A 25,904-nucleotide genomic window follows, 5' to 3' on the forward strand; every position below is an offset into this window, starting at 1 on the left:
GGGACCGCGCTGTCTTATAGAGACGCATCAGCACGTGCGTGAGGATGCAGATAGGTGCTGAGTGCTGGCTCCTGATATCAAAACGCCTCTCCAGACTTGTTCTAAAGAAATCACAACTGTTTCCTGTTATTCTGTTTGTCTGGATCTCTCTATTTGGAGCATTAACAGTTTAATTTTGTGCATTTTTTCCTATTCACACAGTAGAAAAATCCGAAAGGAAATAAAGTTTTTAGACCCATTGAGTTTTTTTTTCAGATTTTCCAAATTCCCAAAGCCCAGTGGTCCCCAGAAGCTGCAGCCTCTTGAATAATGGGAATGACTTTCCGGGTACATGCGTGTGTTTTTCTACTGTTTTCCATGTCCCGCCTCCCTGTGGGCCATCCGCAGCGTTGCCATCAATCCATAAGTCAATGGATCAATCGTGGGCTCAAACTGAAGCTGAAAGCTCTCAGACATATCGACCTGTCATTTAAAACCCCGATGATCGCTGGACTTTAATGCAAAAGCCACCTTAATGTTGCTCGAACTAACAATTTACATTCAGGCGCCATCTGCACGCTCAGGGACGGCGATCTTCTGCTTCAGATGAAGTTCGTGCTAAATTTCAAAGCTTCTTTTTACCCCTGTGTTTACACAGGCAGGGGATTCACATGAGCATTGGTGCCTTTCAGTGGGGGCTATTGATCTTACATGTGAGCGGCTGTGTGTAGATTGTCATGCATGTAAATGCTGTGGCATTAACAGAGTGTGCGGCTGCAGCTATAAATGGGCCTGCACTTTGTCATCTTGATGTCAAAGCTCATAAGTTACATGTTTAAAACACCCCATAACTCTATCACTTAATGTAACCCCACACTGCACTCTGCGGCCGTGCGCGCACGCACGTGTGCTGCGCATGTGTGTTGCGCGCGTGTTTACGGTGTATATTCCTCAATCTCTTTAGTGCTGATTATGAAGGTGCAGATTGATAGCTGGTCTCAACACGGCGTTTAATCATATTGGCATTTCAAAGTGAAGAAAAATTGCGCTTGTTATGAATTAGCGTGGTGACATCATGTAGGGGTCATTCGTTCGTAGCGGGTATGAAAAAAGGTAGAAGTTGAAATGGGGCAAGTGAATACGGATGGAGGAAAGCAGGGAGGGGAGATACAGACGTGATAAAGGCAACGATATCACGACCTTTTCTGGGTTTGACGCCGTTTAAAAATGGCTCGGCTGAAGTCCTACAATTCACTGTCCCCACGTCCAAACTGTCTGCTTCTGCTGGTGGACACCTGTCACTGGACAATGGCGGATAAAATATCCCCGATGAGACCAAGGTCGCATAGCGAGGCATCTGAATTCACGATTGACAAACAAAAATGACTCGTGCCATTAAAAATATCATCAAAAATCAGATCAGGATCAGAAAAAAAGCAAAAAAGCTTCTGTCCTGCAGCGTGATGATCATTTCAGACTTGCTGCAGTCATTTATCTAATGGATTAGACATTCATTTTCCACTAACAAATACTTATTCCTAATAACAGAATATCTCAAAGGTCAAGAAGCAGGAGAGACAACAGCAGTTTATTATCTCCAAGAAACATAATGTAGACATTTGGGGATGAATAAAATAGTTTTTGTATTTATGGGAAACTTTCTTTTTTTTACAAATGACTTTGCAATCAAGCTTTTTTCATGTATTACTACTTAAAGGCACAGCTGTGTTAAATGAATTGTTTTCACCCCAAATCTACAGTTCGACTGTATTTTTCAGACCCAAAAACTTAAAATTAATAATTGTATTAGAAATTTATTTTGAGTCCCATGTAAGTCAATGAAAGCCTCCAATCGTAAAGAAAGGGCCATTTTAATGGGTAAAAATGGATAGTACGGAGCCAACTTTGGGAAATAGCAGGGATTATCTCGATGTGGGACATACTTGTGTTTTCTGTGACTTGTGTGATTTGTTAGGTTTTCTGATTTGTGAAAACTCAGCTGTTTAACAAAGAAAAAGGCCTTTAGACCTCAAAGAGGAGAATCAGACATGAGCCTTTCACTTTGAAGAGATTTTGCTGGTGTAGCGTCACATTAATCCCAACGCATTTTAACCTTTCGTAGGCTGGAGAGCATGTCGGGGCGGATACATATTTCTACAGATGCTTCATATGAACATGGACATGGAAGCAATTTAAGTCTCCCATATCACTAAACACACACACACACACACACATGCACAGAAGATACTGAGAGGATGGTAAGAGCTCCTGCTCATTATAATCAATTAGGGTCACGTTGGGAGCAGAGCCGGGTGGTGAGCTGGGAAAGGACAGGGGACCAGGGGGGTGGCATGCTGGCAAATGTGGAAAGAGGGCCAATTAAAGTGAAAGCAAGGGAAAATATGAATGATTTAGTGTTCAAACACACATGGGGACGCACAAATATGTAAAGAACATATCAACAAGGCTGCTGTTTGACTATTATGGGGGCGCTCATTGCCGGGCTGCGAGAACAGAGAAATCAACATCTTGCGAGGCTCAAATGAAAATCTTTCAAGTCGTACCACCACCACCTCCAGCCATTGAGCCGGATTTGCAGTAATTGAAAATAAATGGGCCGAACGAGAGGCAGGCAACACGTCTGAGAATCAAGTCAACACAACTGTATGATGATGCAGCCCCGGAATGCAACTAAAAGCTTTTGTGAATCAGCTCAACTGTTACCGCAACTGAGCAAAACTGGAGAACTTGAGTGATTCAGCCCAGCACTTCCCCAGACGGCACCTTCCAAAATCTGCTCCAAACTGCCACCTGACGACTCGGAATAATGAACCTCCGTCTCCAGCCTCCGGCGACAACACAACAAGAACAAGTGTTCTCATGAAACCTTTGACAAGTCAACAAAACTACAGTAAATGGAAATGTATTGGCTGCAGCCCACTTTTTATTAAGTTATTTTATTTTGGATTGTGAGCACCTTAAAAAAAGAATTACCTCACAAGGGTTTAACAGGAAAGCTCCCTTTCTCTCCCCCCCTCCCAGGAAGACATCAAACAAACACACTTGCTCCCAGGAACAATCCTGCCAGCACCGCCCAGCTCTGCCTTCTTCCGCCGTACACACCGCTCACTACACACAAGCACACACACCAAACACATACGTGCACACAAGCACACACACTAACGCAGATTCCTCATTACACACACTCCAGAACAGAGTCGTGAGAGATTGAGGAGAGCGAGCCAGAGCGGTGCTTCGGTGTAATGGGAGGAAATGTTGGTGTTTCATCTGGAATTGATGAAGTCTTGTTTCAGCGGCTCTCCCTGGAGCAGAGCCGCTACGCCGGCTGTGTAAATGAAAGGAGCAGCGGAGGCCGGGCTGGAGGAGAGCGCCAGTCAATAGAGCTGCTGAAGAGCCCCGCTGAACCAAGAGTCAAGAAGTAACAGATACACACACCAAAAAAACCAAACAACTGGGACACACTACAGGTGTCGTTTAATAACCAGAAGTGTATCTGCCGTCTGTGGAGGGGCTTCCTCAATCGACAGCGCCGATAAACACTGACCCGGGGCGAGCAGCGAGGAGCGGGGCAGCGGTTCTGCGTGAGCACGCAGATCTTCTGAATGATGTAAGAGGCCTTAGATCTAATAACGTCAGCAGTGAAGCTGATGTAAATGCTTGCTCTAATAAAACCCCGAGTGTGAGGGGCTGCGCAAAAGCAGATTTAAGTGCTTGTTATAATCAGGCTCAACTCGGCGAGTCTGTGCTCGCCGGCCAGCACTGTCTCAGGTTAGACAGAGATCAGAGGAGGAGGAGGAGGAGGAGGAGGAGGAGGAGGAGGAGGAGGAGGAGGAGGAGAAGGAGAAGGAGAAGGAGGAGGTCACCTCCACAGATGGTGATCTATAAAAGAAATAAAAAGAGTTTGCATAGGATTTCTTTTTTTTCTCACTGTTATGCTAAAAGAAGTGTAAGTGGGATCGTGTTCGGATCACATAAACAGGAGGCAGGAGGGGATCCGTTCGTACATTTCGGACAGGTGGCAGAAGAGAGCGGCCCATTTGTCAGGTCGCCTTGGATGATACGGTAATAATGAGGATTGGCTAAAAGTTAAATGACACTAACAAAGAGGAAGCGGTGAAAGCGTCAACGGCTCTTCACTCACAAACGGGCCAATGGAAAAAAAACAAACTCTTCCGTACTCCGTGCGCTGATCACACGCGCAGATACACAGCGCCCTGGCCCGCCTCAGCTGAGGGGAGAGAGATTAATTAACATTTTTATGCAAATGAGGCGTTTGTGTCTAATTATTTTTGTTATTCCAGCAGCGGCTCTGATGTGCCAGCGGTGGATTTAAATTGAGGGAGATTTCCATCACATCCTCCCGCTTCATCGCAGCCGGGCAGGAGACAGGCGAGATTGCGCACTCCGCTGGGACACACGCACACACACACATAAGGTTATTTTACCTCAGAGGAAATGTCCTCGTGCGAGGCTACCGCTCAGGCTCACAGACGCACATCCACCCACTTCCTCGCTCCACAGTGAAGCCTTAATTGGCAGAACGTTCATCAGTGAGCTTTCTAAGCGATGGGGAGAGGGCCTACATGGCCTGTTTGCTTCTAGTTTATGGGCTGATATTAAAGGCTGTTAAAGTACATCAAGGGAATAAACTTTTATATCCTGAACTTATTGTCAGAAAGAGTGTCATAAAGGGATGATGTACGCGCGGCGTCAACAGGTCAAAGAGGCTGCGGTGGAAAAATCTGCAGACACCCGGTGAGCACTGGAAGGAAAGAACTATCGCAGCCATGGTAACGCACATAGTCATGTTTTAAACATCGTCTTGATTACAGACACAAGATTTGAGATGTCTCCCAAAGCCCAAGCCTGCGTTCTGCAGGTGAGGTTGAGGGTTTATTTATTTGTTTTTATTCTTATCATATCCAGTTAAAACTAAAACCCAGCTATCATCAGGCCTTCTGTCACCTGTGTGCAACAAAAACAGAAGTCCAGCATTAGTTCTCTCCATCTGAAAGGTTTGCAGAAATGCTATGAATCCATGCTAATTATCCCTGGTGCTTTACATTCTTAAACGTGCTTTTTAAAATATTCACAGTCACATGTCACTCACACATATGTTGGGAAACTTGCTCTGTTCGTTAGGACCACAGATAAGCACTTCAATTAACTGTATTGAACTGCAGTGTGGGGGCTAATCTGCATGTTAGCACAAGGATAACAGCCTTTCTCTCTGTCCAATCTTTTCTTCTCAGTCTGACAAATCTTGTAACCCTGATAAGGATCACTGGGTAAATTATCACACAGAATGCGATGCTGTCCGATCAGAATTGGAGGCATTAATGGCTAAATGTGTGCATGTGAGACACATGGGTGTCTGTGTACGTGTGTTTGCTGCGATAATGAGAGGACCAGCTCTTCTCAATAGCCAGAAGAACCTTGATCTGGACCATAAGTTTCCTTCGTTATGGGCTTTGTGGTGAGCACAAGGTTTATGGCAAGTTCAATTTTCTTTCCTCCACCCCCTTCAACACTTTATGGTGCTGTGTAGCCGTATGTTATTGTGGTACTGGTGGCGGTCTCTCCCCATGAAATATCTATGGAGATTATAAGGACATCATACCAATTGCAAAGAGAACAGAGCAACACAAAAATAAATGCATATAATTATACATATATATACATGTGCAAACACACACACACACACATACATGTGTGCCCTCTTCTCTCTCTGCGCCGTCTATAATGTTATATGTTCAGCTTCCCTGAACGGTCTATTTTCCATTTCCAGTGTTGAAGTCTGCTCATGGAGCCCATTGATCCAAAGACAAGCTGCCTTGACTGATTGCTGGGAGGAAACGCTGGCATTCGGGCATCAGTGTGTGTGCATGTGTGTGTGTGTAAGAGAGAGAGAGAGAGCGAGAGAGAGAGTACGAGTGTAGAAGGAGTATTAGTCTGATGAAGTCATACAGGAAATCAATGTCGTATTGAAAGGAGAAAAATGCCCTGCCCAGGGGTGGCTGCACACAATCCTGCACACAAACATGCATACATCCCTAACAACCAGCTAAAGTGGGACCTGCTATGAGCAGAAAAGACAAAAGGCCGGATCCTGAAAAATGACTTGATGATACCTCAAGTTCAAGCACAATGCTAATGAGAGAGAACGGCTGAGAGTGTGTTGGTGTGCGCGGTTGCGTGCGTGGTTTGGAATACATATTTCCAACATATGTATTGTTCTCCTGGCACCCACACATTAACACTGGAAACAGCCCATCTCACAAGAGTTTCTCTTGATCTCCACTCCGACCGCATCAATTGTTAATAAAGCCCCGGCCCGGGCTGATTACTAAAGATTATTCCACTGTTTATTCTGATCAATAGAGCTTTTCTATTCCGGCAGGCCCTCACAGAAATCTGTGGAACAAAAGAAACAAAGACAATAAGGGAACGTTGTTGAATTACTGTATATCTTAATGACTTCAGTCGCAGCGGTGTCCCTCGTGCCTGCTAACGCTCACAGGGGAAGTCAGGTAGATTTTAGCTTTAGGCAACATCTTAACATTCTTACTAGCGACTCCAGAGCTCCCAGCCCAGCTCTGACTGGAGTGGATATTAATTTCCCTGACCAAGTGGCAGACAGGGGCACTCCATAAGACCATCACTCACCAGGCTTAAGCTACTCAGCGCCTATTACTATGGTAATCTATACCAGGGTGTGTGTGTGTGTGTGTGTGTGTGCATGTGTGTGTGTGTACACAGAGAATAGAAGACAAAGACAAAAGCAACTACTGTAAATGTGTATCAACCCTCATTAACAGAGACACACAATTACGTGGTCCCGTACTTCTGTTTCTGTTCAACCAGCATATGATGTTCACAGAGTAATTAATCATAAAAGGCGGAGAGGGGGAGGAGAGGCGGGGAGGGGGAGGGTGGAACAACATTATGAGTCTGGGTAATTGTTTAATTTTCCTTCAGAGAGCCCAACAAGGAATTCTAAAACAAACTGCTCTTGTGCAGTCACTCTGCATCGCTGCGAGTGGGGCGGGGGGGCTATAAAAGCATCCACCATCCAACCAATCAGATTTTAGTTCACTGACATCACTATCAGGGACTATTTTATGTGTCATTAAGACTATGGTAGAATTTAGTAAAGGGTATGAAGTGTATTTTTAGCACAAAAAAAATGCTCATGTAATGTGGGATACTACAGTTTATTTCATGTAGTATGACTTAAGTTTACCTTCTGTTTGCACTGCATTCTTTTAATCTGCATTGGAAGAGAGCTGCAGCTCTATCATCCAATCCCATGCCCTCTAAATGTCGAGATCGGAGTTTTCATAGCTGAGATTAGATTATACTAAAAATATCTGGGGAAGTTTGCAGGTGTGTGCATTTAAACTTATAATGCACTGTTTAGGTTTATATGATCCAAAAGGTGTTCAATTATTGTACTTTTTAACACACAAACACGCACAATGCACATATCAGCGCACATAAACAAAGAAACTGTCTTATACATGCAGGTACGTCAGCAATTCTTTTTGATAATAATGCAAATGCATATATGTCCGAGTGGCTCAGACACAGCATTGAGGATTTGAGCAGCTTTATGGGAAAACAGGAAAAGGAAATTATCAACATGGATCAGAGGAATTACTATTAAATCCGCTCCTGCTGAAAAGATAAAGAAACCTGGACAGGATTTGTCGTCTACCAGTGACAGAAGTACAGACGGTGGAGCATAGAGACTCTAACTTGTTAGCCTTCCGGTCACCCAGCCAGTTCTGCTAACAGAAGCACTTTACTTTAAACCTCTCTTTTTTCAGCGGGATAAAATAACAAGGTAAAAGTGTGAAAATAACTTAAAGTTACCTACACTCCAGTAAAAGCTGTCCCCCCCCAAAAAAAGAAAATTAATTGCTTCTTACTAGGGACACTGAGTGCACATGACAGTGAAAGTCAAAGAGGTAGGAAAGCATCGCCTCGGTTCTCCTTTGTTCAGTAAATGACTAAATATTTAATGTTCCGGGGCTCTTAAGATTAAAGGTAACATGTTGTCAGTAATAGTGGAGGTACTTCAAAGGATGTAAATTATGCATTTCTTCCTTTAGCAGAGAAATCAAAGCAGGTAATGAAGATTAAAGTTTGTGGGCCTCCATCCTCTCTCCCTCTCTGGTTTAGGAGAGAGGAACAGAAGAGACAAGGAGAGAGGGAATAGGACCTCTCTTAGGAAGGTTAATCTATTCAGAGCGTAGGTTATCTGATTAAAGAATCATTGTGTTCATTTAATCTGTTCCAGTGCAGTGCTGGGAGATGGTGGCGGAGTGGCCTGGAACCACCACTGAAGGTGGCGTTGAAGCAGCGTTCTAAGAACCGCTGCAGGGCAGGTACACGAACGCACCACGGCGCTCTGAGTTCAGGTGGATTTGTAAATGATGGTTAAAGGTTGGGTACAAAAAGTGAGATGAAAGAGAAGAAAATCAGTTTTTTTTCCCCCCTGTTCTACAGAAAATTGTCCTTTTCATTCACACATGTATGCAATTTCTTACAAATCTGGACATCTTTTTGTCTGTGAAAGAGTGTGTCTTACATGTCCTCCTCAGGGCAATATTTTACTCCCATCTGCCTCTCGATGGCGGCACTTAGAGCTCAACCCCGCTGGCCTCTGTACGGGCTGACATTTAGAAACATTTTTCTGTTCTCTACCCGTCTGTTTTACTCGCTGAGAAATGAGGGAAAAGACACAAGATTAAAGGGAGAATCGAGGCGCTTAGCCCCGTCTTCACACCCATCCGCTCTCCGACAGAGATCGTTCAGACTCCGCCACGGAGCGCCTCCCACGGACTGCGACGTGGAGGTAATGCCCATTAGCCTAGCGACGTGAGTGCTAATCGTCACGTTCCATTACGGTCAATGGTAGCGTGGCGATCCCCAGCCCCATTTAGAGGAAGTCACACAAGGGCCGATGAGGCGTCGCCAGAACCGGAGCGACCTAGAGATGTCTGAGCATTGTGCATGAGATGATACACAGATCCTACAGGAACCGGGCCGAAGCAGCACCAGTAAGACTCCCTGCAGTCTCAGTGACATTCTGGTAGTCAAAAACTAGGAGGTGAACAGAGACCAGCGTTATTCCATCGGAATCAGATTCCTCTTTAACTGAGCAAAGACTTATCGATCACGGCCAAACAACATCAGAGGTGTGAGGGAGAAGGAACGGGAGAGGCTGAGGAAAACAGCAAGACGGAGAGAGGGGGGGAGAGATGGAGTGGGAGAGTGAGAAAGGGGTAAATAGCATCTTCATCTCCCCTCGCATCTACAGCAGACAGTCAGTAAGGCATCATTAATCCAGCGAGGAGCCTCATCCGCTGTGTATTGGTTCATTTTACAACACTACAGTTCTGTCTAAATATTGACACAGCACAGTTGTCTGGACTATTGACTGTAATCAGTGTGTGTGTGTGTGTGTGTGTGTGTGTGTGTGGAGAGAGAGGAAACCCTGTAAATGTCCACATGCAGGAGAACATAAAGAGCTCATTGTGGAAGCAAAAAAAGGGCCCGTGGGGTCTCATGACTAATATTCATTTACCCCTATTTATTATTTTTTATGCAAAGAGAGAAACAGAAAAGACAAATACAGTAGCTGAATTCACTTCAAAAACACATATGGTCAAAGATCAACACCCCCAGTCCTTCCCAGATTCACACACGCGCGGCCACGTCTCCACACGGCCGATGCAGCGGCACACAGCGCTCGCCGATGATAAATATTCAGGGTTTTTTTTAATACTTATTTTAGGGCGCAAAAAAAATGCTGTGATGTGCAAAATGGAAGAGCATCTCCGCAAAGAGGCGTTCAGCAAACATCCAGGCGTAACACAAACGCACGAGAATGCACAAAATAATGGTTCTGATTCTGCATAGAGATCGTTTATCGGAGAATAAACTTCAGATCGACAAATTGATTGTGTTATTGTTTGAATAGATTTTCAAGCGGCTGTCTGAACTCGTACCACCCATAGTTGTTTGAAAGTTCTTTCACACATTTCTGCCCAGAAGAACCTCGACTCTGCTAATGGCACTTGAACATTCTCGCTTAGAATAAGAGCGTATAATTACTTGACAAATCGCTGCCTTTTAAGTACCAGATGAAAAGACTGTAAATGGGGAGAAATCTACAGGAAATAAAGTAAAACCCTTTCTTCTCTGTTCTCAGCTAAGTGGTCCGAGAGGGAGCAGGAAAGATGTTTAATGTTACTTAAATATGCAGTGTGATTCTGCCCGCTGATTATATTACAGCAGATGAGGTCTTGGTGTCGGCCTGAAACTTGTGAAAGTCCAGAGCTATTTAAAAATGCATCAAACATGCTGCTGGACCAGCTCCGTGTCTGTGCCTTTCAATGTCTTGCAGGGGGGAGGAGGAGGAGGAGGAGGAGGAGGAGGAGGAGGAGTGTGTGTTGGGGGGGCATTTGACAGAGAGTTAATATTATCATGGAGAAGTACAAACAGAATTGATATTGAAACTAATAGGTGAAGATACAGTTTTGAGCTGAGGCCATACTGCTTCTGTGTGTGTGTGTGGGTGTGTGTGTGTGAGAGAGAGAGAGAGAGAGAGAGAGAGAGAGAGAGAGAGAGAGAGAGAGAGAGAGAGAGAGAGAGGCCATGTTAATTAAGGTGTTTGCCAAATGGTCAAGTAAGAGCCCAAGGGGTCCTGTGCTCGGCATCTTTTTTTGCGGCCTCTCTCTCTCTGTCTCTCTCTCTTTCCTCCTCACAGAGCCAAGACGTGCATAAGTCCTGGGCTTCTTTAACATCTCTCCTCGTAATTGGGATGAGGCACGAGGGGCCCTTCATCCACTGGGACAACAACAGAAACACTGGCTTATTCTCTCTTCCTGTCTCTGGGAGGGGGGTGGTTGCTCTTAGCCTGTGTAAAAAATAAAAATAAAAAAAGCAGCACAACCAACGGATCAAACAAGTGCGCGACCAGCCGGGACAGCGAGGAAAAGGCCTTTTCTGGGAAACTCCTGTTTCGAAAGATGAACAAAGACGCCTAAACAGCTCAGAGCGCAGCAGCCGCTCAGCCACTGACAGGAGAAATAAAGACAGAACTGAGCGCAGACTAAACTGTTTGAAGAGTCAGAGGCTTCCAGCTCGCCATGTTGCATCAGAAGGAGGGTAAAAAGGGCTCTTTCCTGCAGAGACTGGTAATGAAGCAGGGTGCAAAGTTATTCACAAGAATCTGACCATGTAAGCACTTGTGTGGAGACGTGAGCTTTAATTTTCTACTTGGAGCAAAAGAAGTTTTTCCAGTCCGGTTTGGGGAAAAAACGACACAATAATGTCACACTCGAGTGGGCAAACAGGTCAAACCGCCTCTTTTGTGCTGCTTTGGAAACAGCCAAAATGCAGCGCGGCACTGTGGCATGCTGGGGGTTAACAGACTGAATGAGCTTTGCAGCCGTAATAGGTTCCCCAAAAATTTACCGCTTATCTTATATAGCATACCTCCATAATTTAGGTGGCATTTAGGTCTGCGTGTGTGTATGTGCGCACACACATCTGTGCACGACTGCGTGTGGGCAGCATGCTCCCGAGTTCAGTCGTACTGACAGCTTTGACAGCTATACCTGCCAATGGCCAGATCCAGGCGATAACCCCTGCTGTCGCCACAAAGCCGACAGAAAGGCCCCAATTCTGCCCCCCAGTCGCTGGACCAAGGCGGCGGGGGGGGCAACCTCAAGCCAGTTTCCACAAAGCGCTCTCCTCATTCTGCCCCACTAACACATGAATGGGGATCCAATTGATTCTTTTTCACCCTGGTCCATTTTCCCAGCCGGCCTGATACAGAGAGAGGATTTTGTGCTCATCTGGCCTTCCTTGTGTACTTCATATCAGGGGGAAGACTTATAGAAAGGGAAGGTAAAAAGGAGGGGATCTTTATCAGAAAGCGAATTAACGCTCAAAGTGCTCCATTTGGAAGGTATATCAGGCCAATCCATTAAAAGGGTCTTCAGAAAAGAACCGGCACGGAGGACACCTTGAGAATGAACAGAGGACCTTGCTGAAACAGCACTCTTCACACGGGAGGTGAGAGAGGGTGAGAGCAGGAGGGAGGGGGAGAGGAACCTGCACAAATAATAAATAGCCCTGGCAGTAATTGTAAATAAAAAAGACATTAGCAGCATTTTTATGACGATTTTTTTTAATATAAGTGTAACTTTTGCATCCAATTCTTATAGACCTCTACCCTGCACTGGTGTATGTCTTCACCTGGCCTTAGACACATGCACACACACACACATACACACCTGCTCCAGCAGTAAGAACCATTAATCTTCTCCCAGGCCCTGTCCACAGCGGGTTGACCCAGGTGAGGGAGGGAGAGGCTGGGGTCAGAGGGTAGAGGCCTGCCCCTGTCTGGATGGGAGCCTCGTGAACATTAGCCCCTGGCCAATGGGTGAGGGAGCATTCTAGGGACCACCCCATACTGACTATGAGAGATCCACTCTTTTCATAGAAAACTGAGAATCCACAGACAGAAAATAAGAAAGTTCACACAATAAATGCTATTATCTAAAACACATGGTCCTGATTCCAAAAATATTTTTAAAAAAAACAAAAAAACAGGAAGAAGTTGATGTGTAAAGGTACGGGAATAAAAAAGGATTTTGTCAGTGAGGGAGAGAAGTTGCAACATAATAACGGATAAACGCAGATTAGAGCAGGTCCCGATTCATGCTCAGGAGGTGCACTAAGATGGTCATCAAACAGTAAATGTAGAAATATAAAGACGTGTCTGCTGCATATAAATTCTGTATATTTATGGATTTCATGAGCTTTTGGGCCAGTGCCACCCTTAAGAATGCTCCAACATCTTTAAGAGTACTAAGGTTATTAAATAATGAGAATCATCCTACATGCAATCTAATCAGTTTATTTTTTTTTAAAAATGGCTTTAATTTAAGTAAGACCGGCTTGAGAGCCCAGACCTGTATATATTTAAGGAAAATCTGCAGCGCTTATACATCAGTGGGTGTAAAACACATGAATAACATCCTGAAGTTTTAATACACTTTAGAGCCACTCTCAGGGAGATCTTAAATGAAACTGATAGCTGCTGTGCATTAGGAAATGGTTTTATTACTAAAGAAACTTTTCCACGGTGTCTTTATGGTAAATAAAAGCCATTGCTTTATATTAAAATTTCTCCTCATTTGAATAACGTCACTGCACTCTCGCACAGAAGCCGAGAGGCTGAAAGAATACACGACCTTTTGGGGAAACTGACTGTTTCTTCTGGTCTGGGCACCGTGTGGGTCACCTCGGGGCTGACCTCACCCACGCCTGCTGATGCTGGAACAGGAAGCTGGACAAGCTGTTTGTCTGTCTGAAGCTCTGACCAAGAACAGAGGCTCAACACAGCCCCTGACCCCCAGGACCTGACCTCTCAGTGAACATCGAGGACACAGAAAGTCACAGAAACTGTGTGAGCGTGGAAAAACATAGAGGATCATCAACAGGTTGTCAGCCGGACCTTTAAATGCTCAACACTTAGCTGAATAGTGACGACTCCGCAGTGAATCCAACCTTCAACCTGTCATCTTTTAGGCTTAGCAAATCGAGCAAAGTGCAGTGAAAAGTTGCACATTTTCAAAGTAAACATTAAAGCTTGAAAACTTCCACTGATCTCCTCCTCATTACAACATCCCCTCCCACCTACCCCGCACCCCCAAACGGACTTCAGTGATCCATGAGGCGTGTTGATCCTGTTTATTACGGTGAGTTTCCTGGTGTAAGATGTTGGGCTCCCCTGGCACTGGTCTCCCTCTCCTCTACAGCCCCTCATGTCTAATGCATGAGCCAGCCGGGGAGACCGCCGAGGCCGGTGAACGAGTGAGAGCGAAGGAGCGGGAGCGGACAGAGGGAGCCGCTAACCCCTGGCACTGCAGCTCAACACTTTCATATTCTAATAAACCCAATACACCCGTATACAGAAAGGGAGGAAATTGCATTTCTGTATCAAAGGGCATTCCGCTGAACATCTCTCATACACACACATAAACACGCAGTCCGGCATTTTCCACCACGCGCCTCCTGCCCCCCCCTCTCCCCCAAAAAATAGACTAACACAAACATGCACACAGGGGAGCTTCAGAGGGATTACAGTCTGCTGACGACAGCAGTTGAATCCACACGCAAAAGGAATAAAACACCAAAAACTTGAGAGAACTTCTGTTTGGGGGGGAAGTTCTAACTGTGGACTCATATCAACGCACCGAGCCGATAATGTGCAAAAGTCGGACGACCAAAGATCAGATTTTACAGGCAAATGTTGTGCAGCAACACACATGCCAAAGTTCCAACTGGAGCAGGCACCTCATTTCTGGCCTCATCTCCTTTAGAGCAAGCCATTTAATTTCAGGTCGCAGATGCCCATCCCTCTATTCACAAGAGTTAATATCCCTTTCTCCCCCCCCTTCTCTCTGCTGCTGTGTGATGGAGTCTCTGTGACAGGCTGTATTGCAGGCCTGTATGCATTGATTATATGACACCCTCCATTCAGGTGTGCTATTAAAGTTCCCCTCCTCTCTTCCTTTCTGCTCTGCTGGCAGAATAATGTCCAATAAAAAGAGAAGCAAGCGAGCGGAGACGAGACAAGAGCCCAGCCTCTCCCAGAAACACCAGCTATCAGGGCAAAACTTGATGAAGATACACCCATGTTATCCACCCTGGCACCGCGAGTCGTGTACAAACACTAGCTGGGTAGCACATAATTGCATTTAAATTACACAAAGGCTACTCTGAATGTGGTTTCTGTTCTCCCCCCCTCTGCAACCCGTGTAAAATCAGCCATTCCCACCTTGTGCCGCTCCCCTCCCCCAACAGCACGCAACAATGCCCCCGTGTCAAGAAAATCCAAACAGTATGGAGAGAATATGTCTTTAATTAATGTCCATTAATGACCGCTATGCAGTTTCAAGCACAGAGCAGAAGAGAATCTTCAACAATGTATCTGACCGATGCATGAAAATCTCAAATTTTCCATTGACTTTTTAGGTAATCCAAAATAAACTGGTGCAGTTTTACTCCCGTTATGTATCTGAAGCATGTCTGAAGCAGAACGCCTCTGTGTTTTTGTCAAACCTGTGGGTGTGTGAAGTGTGTCCACCACGTATTATTTCATTCAGCTGGAGTGTGAACAGGAGTGTGGAGCAGCTCAGCTTGAGGTGGGATAATAAGCACATCTGTTACCTGTTGATTTGCTGGCTCTGTCTTTATGTGCAGGACAGCAGCTGAATCAAGGATGTTTTTCTTTAGCGTGATACTGCAGGGAGGAGAAGATGCCTCTGCAGGACAGACAATGTAAAGTATGCATAGCTGAGGGTATGGCCCCTCCTCTGTAACATAACTGTGACAGTCTCAGTAAGACCAACAATACCAGCCAGGAAAAATGACGGCCAGATAAGGACAGATGTGCGGGGATATCTGTAGATGGTGACGGGTGTGTTTGCAAGCCCCACAGCTGTGGAAAGGTGGTTGATCTTCTGAGCACATCAGGCCAGTGACATCTTTAATATCTCTTTATTTGTTGTTCGAGTGCATTTTCTGTGCCAGGGGAACTACGGGAGACCTGAGAAGGAAACCATGGGTCCCCGAGCAAAAATACACCAAACTGTTCAGGGACGTGGACGTTCCTCTCCTGTGCTGTTTATTGTTCTGTCTTTGGTAATCAAACCTCCCATCAAGAGGTTCGATATGTTGTTTAGATTCTTAATTGAGTTATTTCTTCCAATAAATAGTATAGTATCCTTGCACGTGCTTTAATTATGTAAAAATGAAATGTTTAATTCAATTTATCATGCAAAAAAAATCTTGATTACCTTTAATTAGGCAATCTCTTGACTGTCCCAGTAAATGCTAACCTTGTGCCATTAGACTCAGGTTTAAAGTCCATTCGATCCACAAATACATGTCGAATTAACTTTTAAAATTTGAAAAATATAACGCTGAAATATTAACGCTGCTAATGATATTTGAAAATCCACCCCCACCACAGAGACTCACATTTAAATCCAAAAAGCTGCTGAACAAAATCCAAAAATAAGATCAAGGGGATTATCACACGTCGGAGTCTCCTTGGCATCAGACCTGATAGATGTACCGTATATATGCTGCAAATGCTAAGGATGCACAGTAGATTTTCTCTGTTGATTGCAAGAATCATTCATATTAAGTAATAATTATTAAGTAATAATTAACAAAAAACAATGAATGGATGAAAATAATTTCAAACAAGGTCGGGCTGTAGGTCGGCACACAGACCCATTCACATAATTAAAATCGGGTCATGTTCTACCAGCAGTAGCGTCTCAGTCATCTTTAAGCTCGCCGTGCTCACCCACACAGGACTGCGGCGTGCTGTGGCACTACCCTCACCATCACGCTCTACCCTCGCTGAGAATAGAGCTCAGGGCTTTTACATAAACCACAATACCACCTCGGCTTTTTGGGCGGTTGTGGGGGGGGCGGGGCGCAAGACACAAGCATCTGTTTTTGTTTGCATTTGATTCCCAAACATCAAATTGAATCAATCTTTTAATACTCCGGATTGTATAAACACGGGAGAGAAGTGCTTGAATAAATATCAAGAATGAAAATGGATTTCTCGTCGACGACTATTATCTACGCGGTTTATTTATGAATACCACTGCTGGTGGGAAAAAAAAAATAGGCAAGACATAAAAATACAGAGATAATGTGTTCAGCCTTTTTCATTTTCTTCTTTTTAAGTGAAAGAATAAATATTAGGATTTACATCACATTTACATTTTTATCTAAATAAAGTTGAGCGCCGCCGAGCCATTTTCATTTGCGGTTGCCAGGACGACTGTGGGAATAACAAAAGCAACATGACACTGACATCTTTAACAGAAAAATCATTAAAAGCAACACGAGGGGCCAGATGATGCTGTCTGTGCCACAGTCGGTGGGTGACTGATAAACACCACGGTGGATCCATAAATAGACTAATCGCTCTTTCACCGCTTCCACAACAAAAGCACTCAGTCAGGACGGTTACTGGGTGTTTTTTGTAAAGATGATCATAATCAATCGTCAATCGCAGAGATTGGGAAGAGTGGCGTGTACAATCAGAAGCAGTGCGAGAAGAACACGGAGTTGCAAAGGCAGCGCGCGCGCCCAAACATAGCACAGAGCCGTCTGGTCACTGATGCTTAACCGGATCTCATACGCGCGTTGTATATTTATAAGGTATTATGCAGAATAAATGGCATTCATTTATGAAAATTGTGGCAAGCCATCACGTGGAAGGGCTCTCTTAATGTAGTGGAGTCTTCTCGGTGAATTGAAGAGGGAGGATCCCCACAATAAGAAAGTTGGATCTGTCTCCTGTTACTGATTAAACGGGCTGAGGTGAAGGGATGGAAAAGGATCACGCCAATTGGGTCTGATGCGCCGATGCATAATGGAACCTTCACGTGAATGTTGAGCTTCCATTAATACCCTTTGAGCGTAAGGACCCCAGATAACAAGAAGCCTTTCGCATCCATATTTCTTAGCTCAGACCTTTACGAGCAGCACTTGGGTTATTACCCAGAGCAGCACAGAGCGGGACAAACTTCCCACGAGCGCACGGAGAACTGCGGCAGATCTGCCCCAGCCAGGAAGATGGCTTCCCATAGTCTGCCCGCGTTCCGGTGTGTGTGTGTGTATGTATGTGTGTGACAGGTTTATAGGAGTCATTTATCCTGCTCAGTGGGCTAGTGTAGTGCAGAATGGTGGCCTGAGTGCCAGGCGTAGCTTATTGTTGTGTAGCCTTTATGGGCTACATTAAGTACAGCTGAGTGAGAGGGAAACATACAGTACAATACCCCGAGCTCAAACATGTCATACACACGGAGATTAACAACCTCCCTGGGCCCAGGCCAGGCCTGCATTCACTCAGGATGAGATTCTGGTACACTCCATCCAGCTGCCGACGCCAGGAAAGCTGGGTGAAGACGTTTGTGACCACTGGAACCCATCTTAAAACCTGAAGTTCAGCGGACATCGGGACAAAGGTTGCCGTCTTTCAACCCTTAAATTTGGCATCCCACGATCCAGCAGGTGAGGAACCCAGGCAGGTGACTAGAAACCTTAAAACTCGAAGCACGCCAATGATCAATCCGAGAAACATAAGCACGGGTTATGCGTCGCCACTTGACTGCTCATTAATGAAAAGCGGCGCCGCGTGTCCGCACACAAAGTAGCACACTGGCACAAACACACTGACGAGCCGTTTTATTCTCTCGCTTGTCAGCTTATGGGCCCCTCCTCGCCGCACTTCCCACATTTGAATCCTTTATAAGCATCGCCTCTTCAACTGCGGTGTAAAAATAGAGGCCATTATATTGGCTAATGCCTACCTGCCAGCCCTCCATGCTCCCCTCCTGTACACCAAGGCTTTTACATGATGAGGTGGCTGACATGTTCCACACACACCGTTCATTACCATATGTACACTGGATGCGACTCAGCCTGCGCAACTTATACTAATGCATGTTTGGTGCTCCCTGTGGGGGTGGGAGGCAAACGCGTGCATGCGCACGGGCACGCATTCAGGACAAAGATATGCAAAAATGAAAACATTCCGATACAAGTCTAATAGCGGGGCTGCAATGGCCGAATTCCCTCTTAAAGTGAAGGAAAACATTCTTGGCTGAAACTCGCCGCCCATCCTCAGAGGTTCACGCAGACCATGTGACCAGGAGAGGGGGGTAATTCTCTGCTCTGGGGCAGCGGATCCACCTCTAATTGCCCCTCTAGGTGCTTATGGGCTAGAGAGCAGAACTGAGGGTAAACACAGATCTAGAAATGATTAATAGCCATGGGGTCACGGCGGAGCACGAGCAGGCAGAGAGGTTCAGACCTCACCCCACCCTACATCAGACATCTAAAATCTATACACAAGCCCAGCAAAGCACCTTCTTTCCCATAGTTTACGCTCATGTGCGAAAACCCAAACTGAGCTATTCATCCTGCGTCTCTCTCAGCGGACGAGCTAAACGGCGGGACGGGGTCAGGAGAGGGTGCGGGTCAAAGGTAAAGTTGAAGGGTGAAGGGGAAGGGTGACCACAGCAGAGGTCCTTAACAAGCCGTGATCGATACGTGACCAGGAAACACCCCAAGCTCCTGTTTCCCCCCGCGTCCCTACGCAGCCGTAGGTGGACCACCAAAGATTTTACACCGTAACACAGAGACACACAACCTGCGTTTATGACTTGGGCACTTTGTCTTTGCTGTCCCCTGGCAAACACACACACACACACACACACACACACACACACAAAGCACATCTCCAGCTGAATAGAGTCAGGTTAGGCAGCCCTTCATTTTTCATGCAAACGGTAATTTAGTGAGACTGCCTATTGATTGAGCGCCGCTTGTCTCCCAAACAATGCCACTTCAATCAGCGGCCTGGGGAGGGGGGGGGGAGGGAGGGAGGGTCAGGGAAGAGGGAGGAGATGGAGAGGGGAAGGCGGGGGTGGGAGGGAGGGCTGCCGATAGCTGCAGTGACTGATTTAAGAGATGGATAAAAAGCAGATACGTCCCCCGCCCCTGCACTGATTAATGACAGTGGCCAGAGCAGCCCCGGACTATGCATCATGATTTAACCACCAGCCCCTCATCTAAGGATTAGCGTGCGCACACACACGCGCGCGCACACATACACACGGCAAAAATACTGTACCACGCAGAGAAAGAAGACCTGGAAGGTGTGAAAGGACAAAAGGAAAGTTAACGGTGGAGACAAGATAATGAGGGTGCAAGAGTGCGACGACAGGACTGAAAAAATGGTTCAGGATGCGTTTAAATGCCGACGAGGAAGACCTGGAAGGACGTCCAGTATAATTTAGTTCTGCAATTCAATTGTATAATGACAAATAAAGCATCTTTGTCTCATAGACAAATTTATATTTAGTCAGGAAATTCTGGAAATGCTTGGTGAATCCTAGTTACAGTAAAAGGTGCAGTGAAGGATGCTGCAGCTTAAAGGTGAATCAACGAGCGATATGTACAACAGGGCCCTGGTTAGTCCAATCAGCCCCAGTGCTTCCAGTCCATCTTTGCAAGCCTTGTGTAATAAAAGCCTGGGTAAAGAGTCTCCCCTCACAGTTTGTGTCCCGGCGCCGTGAGGAAACTCGAGGCGTGATGTAAAGTTGGGCGGAAGAAAAACACAGACTCTGGTCCATTAGTTGTGTTGAAAGCTGAGGAGTAGAAGGAGGAGTGCAGCCCCTCCCTGCGGCTGCTAAAATATTCATCAGACTCCCCGAGAGCATGTCTGCTAATAGTTATACATGGAGCAAGAGAAAGAAGTGAGAAGGAGGCGGAGAGGAGAAGGGTAGGAGCGAGGCAGGAGGAGGAGAAATTGGGGAGATGAGCGATGCTCCCTGTGTGCGTGTCAGCTAATAGTCAAACACGGAGCCCGACGAGCAGCAAGAAAAAAGGAGAAGAAAGAGAGGGGAGTTGTTTAAAGAGGCGGAAATAGCAGGGGACGGACTACATGAAGAAAAGCGAAGGATGGAGGAATAGGAAGAAAGATTGAGAGGGAGTAATCCCTACTTTTCCACCTCCCCTGCCATTAGTTGCCCCTCTTTGCTACATTCTAGATTGATTAAAAGCCCCTCTTGTAATTGTCAGATCTTGCAGGAAACATCTTCGTCCCTGTGTGTACTGTATCCGTGTGTGTGTGTGTGTGTGTGTGTGTGTGTGTGTGTGTGTGTGAATAGAGACGTGATTATAATCACATCAACCAGTGTAAAATGACCACCAGCGGCTAACGCATAAATCAAAACTCAAAATCAGGTGATAAAATAAATAATTAATATTACATAAAATATAATTTGCCTTACTAACAGCAGCCCGTAGACAAGCGCTTATCTGCATCCTGCTGGGGGGAAAGAAAAAAGCACATATAGCGCTTATAAATACACAGGAAGTCATTTTTTTCAGTCATTAAAATGAGAAATGGCTGTTTGTGTAGAAGCTGTTGAAATACCATTAAGAAATGGAGACAAATGCTGTGGTTCCCAGCCTGCTACGCTAACCTCGCTACAATAAATCAGACAGTGACGAATATTACCATGACCACGCTGCGTGCACGTGTGTGCGCGGTGACGACAAAAGGGACATGCACACAAACTGCAGGAGCGAAAAGACACCTTCCAAGGCAGCTCCTCTTGTAAATTAATGAGTAATTATCCTAATTAAATATTTCCTGATCATCCAGTGTGATTGGTGGCTGATTATTACGTTCGGAGATGATTAAATGATAGTGTAACAGGGCGGCCTAATGTCGTTTCAAGGAATTAATGAGCATTTGTACAAAGAGGCCACGTGGAAATAAGGCCCAAATTAAACATTGGATTAAATTTGATTTAATCAATTCCTCGCTAATTGTGAGCTGCTTCTGGTCATTTAATGGCAGGTAGGGATGAATACCATCACATACGCTCCACAAGTGCCTTTAGAGGAGACAAACGGCTCTCTATAGAAATACTGTCATGTGGTATTTCAACATTCCCGGTTCTAAATAGCAGGGTTTGATCCAGAACCGGCAAAAATGCCAAACTGTATGAGCGATGGCTCCACTTTTTTTATTATTCCTTTGAAGACATATCTACGCTTATGAACGGCTGATTGTGTTACTTAGCCCAATGCAAACCAATAAACAGAGCTAACCTTGTAAGCACAGTCGATGCTTATTTAAAAGCTCATCGATTAACAGTTGTGATTATTGATCAGGCCATGTGGCCCCGGACAGGATTGACAGGCCTGACGGGTCAGAGTCCAGATTCAGACAAGGCTGACCGACAAGAGAGATGGGGTGGGGGGGGGGGGGGGGTGGGGGGGGTGGGGGACATCATGCGCGCGAAACTTCTTAGACTCCTCCACGATTCATCATAAATGTTTGCCGTACTTCAGCCTCTTCAATGACTTGAACTCTTTCATACATTTCGAAGCAGCACAGATGCTCGTGCACGTGAAGGAGATAGTAAGCAGTAATATTCAATTATTGCATGCATGGCGTCCCAGTCCCACCCTAAATTGATTTCTTACAGAACGGGAGGCATCGCTCAGCACTGACACACAGCCATGTTTTCCCCATCTACCACATCCCACGCAAATTACTCCTCCATCTGCTCTCCCTCACCACGTCGCGCGTTTGCCCCTCTCCTCCCTCGCCGCCTCGCCTCTGTCCTCGTCTCCTCTGCTCGCCGTCAGACTGCACGGCTGCCTGTGGCTGGCGCGGGGCTGCGGCGCCCTCGCGGTGCCTTTAATCTGTCTTTAATATCTTTGCATTGTAATGGGAAATGGTTTTGTGTTTTACTATTTGATTGAAGCTGCAAGCCCGCCTTCTTAACCGCAACGGGATTCTGGGTGTTTAAGGAGTGGGAGGTGTTTTCAATTTTGCCCATGCTCAAAATGTGTTTTATCAAAGAATTCATATCAGTAATGTGATTCTACATATTAACCAGGCAGTTTGTAAGTGACCTAATGGGAAAATGGCAAAGATTGGAGACAGGAAGATAGAGCCCTTGAGGGAAATGAAAACTGGCTCCGCCCCCCAAAAAAGACTGAATTAAAAGGCATCTGAAAAACATTAATATAAAGCAGAGCTTTCATACCAAACAGCTGCAGCTGCCAAACACACAAGTTTTCTCCCTTTACTTTACAATTGTACCTTTATTAAAGCCACACAAAGAGGGAGCAGGCCTAATCAATACATCATATAGGGGGATTACTGCATGTACAGCCTCAATGCAGGCTCGGGCTCCGTCGTCATGTAGAGCTGCCATCGATCTGCTTGTAAATGGAGCAAAATTTGGATGTCTGGGTCGTGATTTTATTTTTTCCTAAAGTTTTTTTCATGCGGACACAAGGATAAACAGGCATTCATGGTGAAAGATGGGTAAAATTAAGAAGAATTCAAGTGCAATTAATGAAGAAATGCTTTTGCTAAATCACAGTTGCATGCGAGCACGCACGTGTACACACACACACACACACACACACACACACACACTGACACACACAGCTACAGTATTCTAATTAAAGAGACCTCTCTGCCCTAGGTGTGTGTGTGATATTGACACTTAGCTCCGTACAATAAACTTTATTGGCAAGCCCTGCTTGATTACAGCACTAAACTAGAATAACAAGGAATATGGAAGGAGGGGACGTGGATTATATACTAAACAGACGTTAGCGGGCTCCATTCAAGTACGCCATGCATTTTAATAGTGAGCTCTAAAAGGCTCACGTGTGAGTTGAAATACACCGTTCGCAAATATAAAAAACTAATGACAAGAGTGAAATACAGCAAGCTAGACAAACGGAGAGATTGGGGAAAAGATTATATATATGGAGAAATGGAGGAAAGGAAAGATAGATTTCCCGTCATTAATGATCTATGGAAAATCCTCTGTCTATTTTCAGATATACTGTTAATGGCTGCTCGCTGCCATTAAAATCGTTGCCATCGTGAACTCAGTATTGGCTGCTGCTTCATCTAATATTCATCCAGGGGAGGTCAATGGCAGCGGTGGCATGCTTAATTTGTAGACACAAATTCAGAGTGGAGACTTTTGAGGACTTTTGAAAAAAGAACGAGGGGGAGGATGAAGAAAAATAGGAGGTAAAGATTTTTGGGGGGAAAATGTCACTCTCTAAAGGTCCGAGAGGAAGGATTCGATTAATTTGTCAGCTCATAAAGACAATTTAGTTTATAATTGGGGAATAACTGAAGAGGAAAAAAGTGCCTCTAATTATTTTCTCAACTATACCATTTAAAACAATACCTGGAGAGAAACACTTGGCACGGCCCTCTTCATCATAGAGGATAGATTAATTAATCTTGAGGTATAGCAGGGGAAGCTCAGGACACTGTCATCATTCACAAGTATAAACTGGATGGTATATATCTTTGTGATTCTGACTTTAGTTCAGACTCAATGAGGGGTGATGAAGACTTTAACAACAAAGCTCTGTAGCAACAGTCCATCTGCTTAAATGACCCAGAGCCTCCTGCAAAAGTTCAGCGGCTGTGACGCGTGTTCCAGCAGGTTTTACGGCCAGAATAAGTAAAACGATGAAAAAATGTGTGGGTAATTTAATTTACCTGATTAAATAAAGGCTGTTTTATTTCCATTTAAGTTTACACAATGGGAGAAGATTGGGATAACAGAGTTATGGCAGAGTTATGAACCGCAGCTGTCTGTCCCGCAGCTGAAGCTCAGTCAGTTGAACTACAATGACCCCTACTGGTCAGGAAAGGTACTGGGCTGGCACTCATATCGTGCCTGACTGTTGCTCCAGGTCTACAGCACTACACACAGGAGGAATAACAGCGGCAACTTCTTTCTTTCACTGTTTATAATCTGGCTTTTCTGCAATTTTTTGTGTATTTTAATTTTTCTTCGCTCCTCTGATGAACTCTCCAAATTCTTCTCCTCCTCTCACATCCTCCTTCTCTTCCATTTCTCTGGAGGCCTTGGAATCCGTGGCACAGGCCTCCCGCTAAGCAGGTTGGCAGACCTCCCTCTCTGATTCACCTGCAGCGTGCCCTCTGGCTTTAACAGGCTGGCACAAGGACACGGGAGACGAGAGGAGTGAAGAGAGGGAGAAACATAAAGCTACAGATACACTATATATTACTGAAAGAAACTTAGAACAGAGGAGGGTTAGAGCTGTGAGTTAAGTTATTTGAGGTGCAGACAGTAGATTTAGGACTGTGGGTTTTGTGAGCGAAGCAGAAATTTGGTAGCTGGAGCAGCAGGCACGATCACATCCGTTGGTAGATGCATCTGAAGGGGAGCATCAGTGTGAGACGCACAGGAGGCCTCACCTTGAGGAGGCACTGACCCCACACACCTTTACTGCACCTCCAATTAGAGCAGAGGGAGAGAAAGAGCCTGGGTGGAGGAGGGAAAAAAGAAAGAGGGACAGAAAGAAAGGGAAAGATGTATTTCATAGATGTGGCTCCATAAAGAGCGCTGACCCAAATGGCATTCAAAACCCCTCCCTGTGCCAGAGGAGGTGGAATAATCAGGAACTTCATCAAGCTCGCTACATCCTCCACTCCTTCCTTGTGTCTGCAACACCTCCTCCTGTCCCACCCTCTGCTGAGACACCTCACACTCAAAATCACATGTAATACTGCGTAACTGCGCATCCAAGAGATGCATCAAAGAATCATTTCATCGCTTCCATTTAATTAAACAAGTTTGCTCTGCTCGTCTCCACTCGCCTCCACTCGCCTCTTTGATCTGCTCCCATCTGTAAAAGAGATAGACTCGCTCCGTCTTTGAGAAAGTTGGATTCTGAAGACTTCCGTGCAGGAGCAACATTGACCTGACACACGCAAAAAAAAAAGAGGCAGGAAACATGTGATTGAAACCATGTTAAACCACATGGACTACAATTCCAATTGGACTACGGCCCTCCAGGGTTTTACTGATAAAAACACAACAAAGTTCCTTTTGAAAGTGCTCAATAAATTCAAATCCGTCTTCATGACAGTGTCAGCAATCCGTATAAAATCTGTCACTGCTGGGCTGAGATGGATGTGGGAGGAAAGAAATCTGAAAGAAAATAATAGAATTAAAGTGTGTCTCAAGCACCAAGTCCCCATCGATCCGTCCGCTCACTTTTCCAATACACTATAGACTTAACATGGACTTATTCTTTCTTAAGCACAACGGGGACTTCTCTTCCCGCCCACTACGACCCCTCCAGGGTGCAGCGCTCCCACAATGTTTCAAAAGATCATTTTGTTTATACGCTCAATGCCAGAAACATCGATGAAATTACCCGATCATTAATTTCCTATTCAATACAAA

The 25,904-nt window shown here is 45.3% G+C and overlaps 1 protein-coding gene across 3 annotated transcripts in view; it reads right to left on the bottom strand.

Annotated features, from left to right (window-relative positions):
* The window catches only part of wwox (WW domain containing oxidoreductase), a 95,156-nt gene that overhangs the window by 28,514 nt on the left and 40,738 nt on the right, over positions 1-25,904 (bottom strand). The window contains exon 9 of one of the 3 annotated variants that reach the window (XM_011606922.2): positions 12,330-12,524. The exons of 1 other annotated variant lie outside the window; for it this stretch is intronic. In XM_011606922.2, the coding sequence (XP_011605224.1) occupies positions 12,495-12,524 (30 nt within the window). In that variant the 3' untranslated portion in view covers positions 12,330-12,494. Of the gene's footprint in view, positions 1-12,329; positions 12,525-24,173; positions 24,646-25,904 lie in introns of those variants that run through there. One more of the 3 variants, XM_011606921.2, reaches the window with a different exon arrangement.

Source organism: Takifugu rubripes, chromosome 9 (assembly GCF_901000725.2).
Source record: "Takifugu rubripes chromosome 9, fTakRub1.2, whole genome shotgun sequence".
NCBI lineage: Eukaryota > Metazoa > Chordata > Actinopteri > Tetraodontiformes > Tetraodontidae > Takifugu > Takifugu rubripes.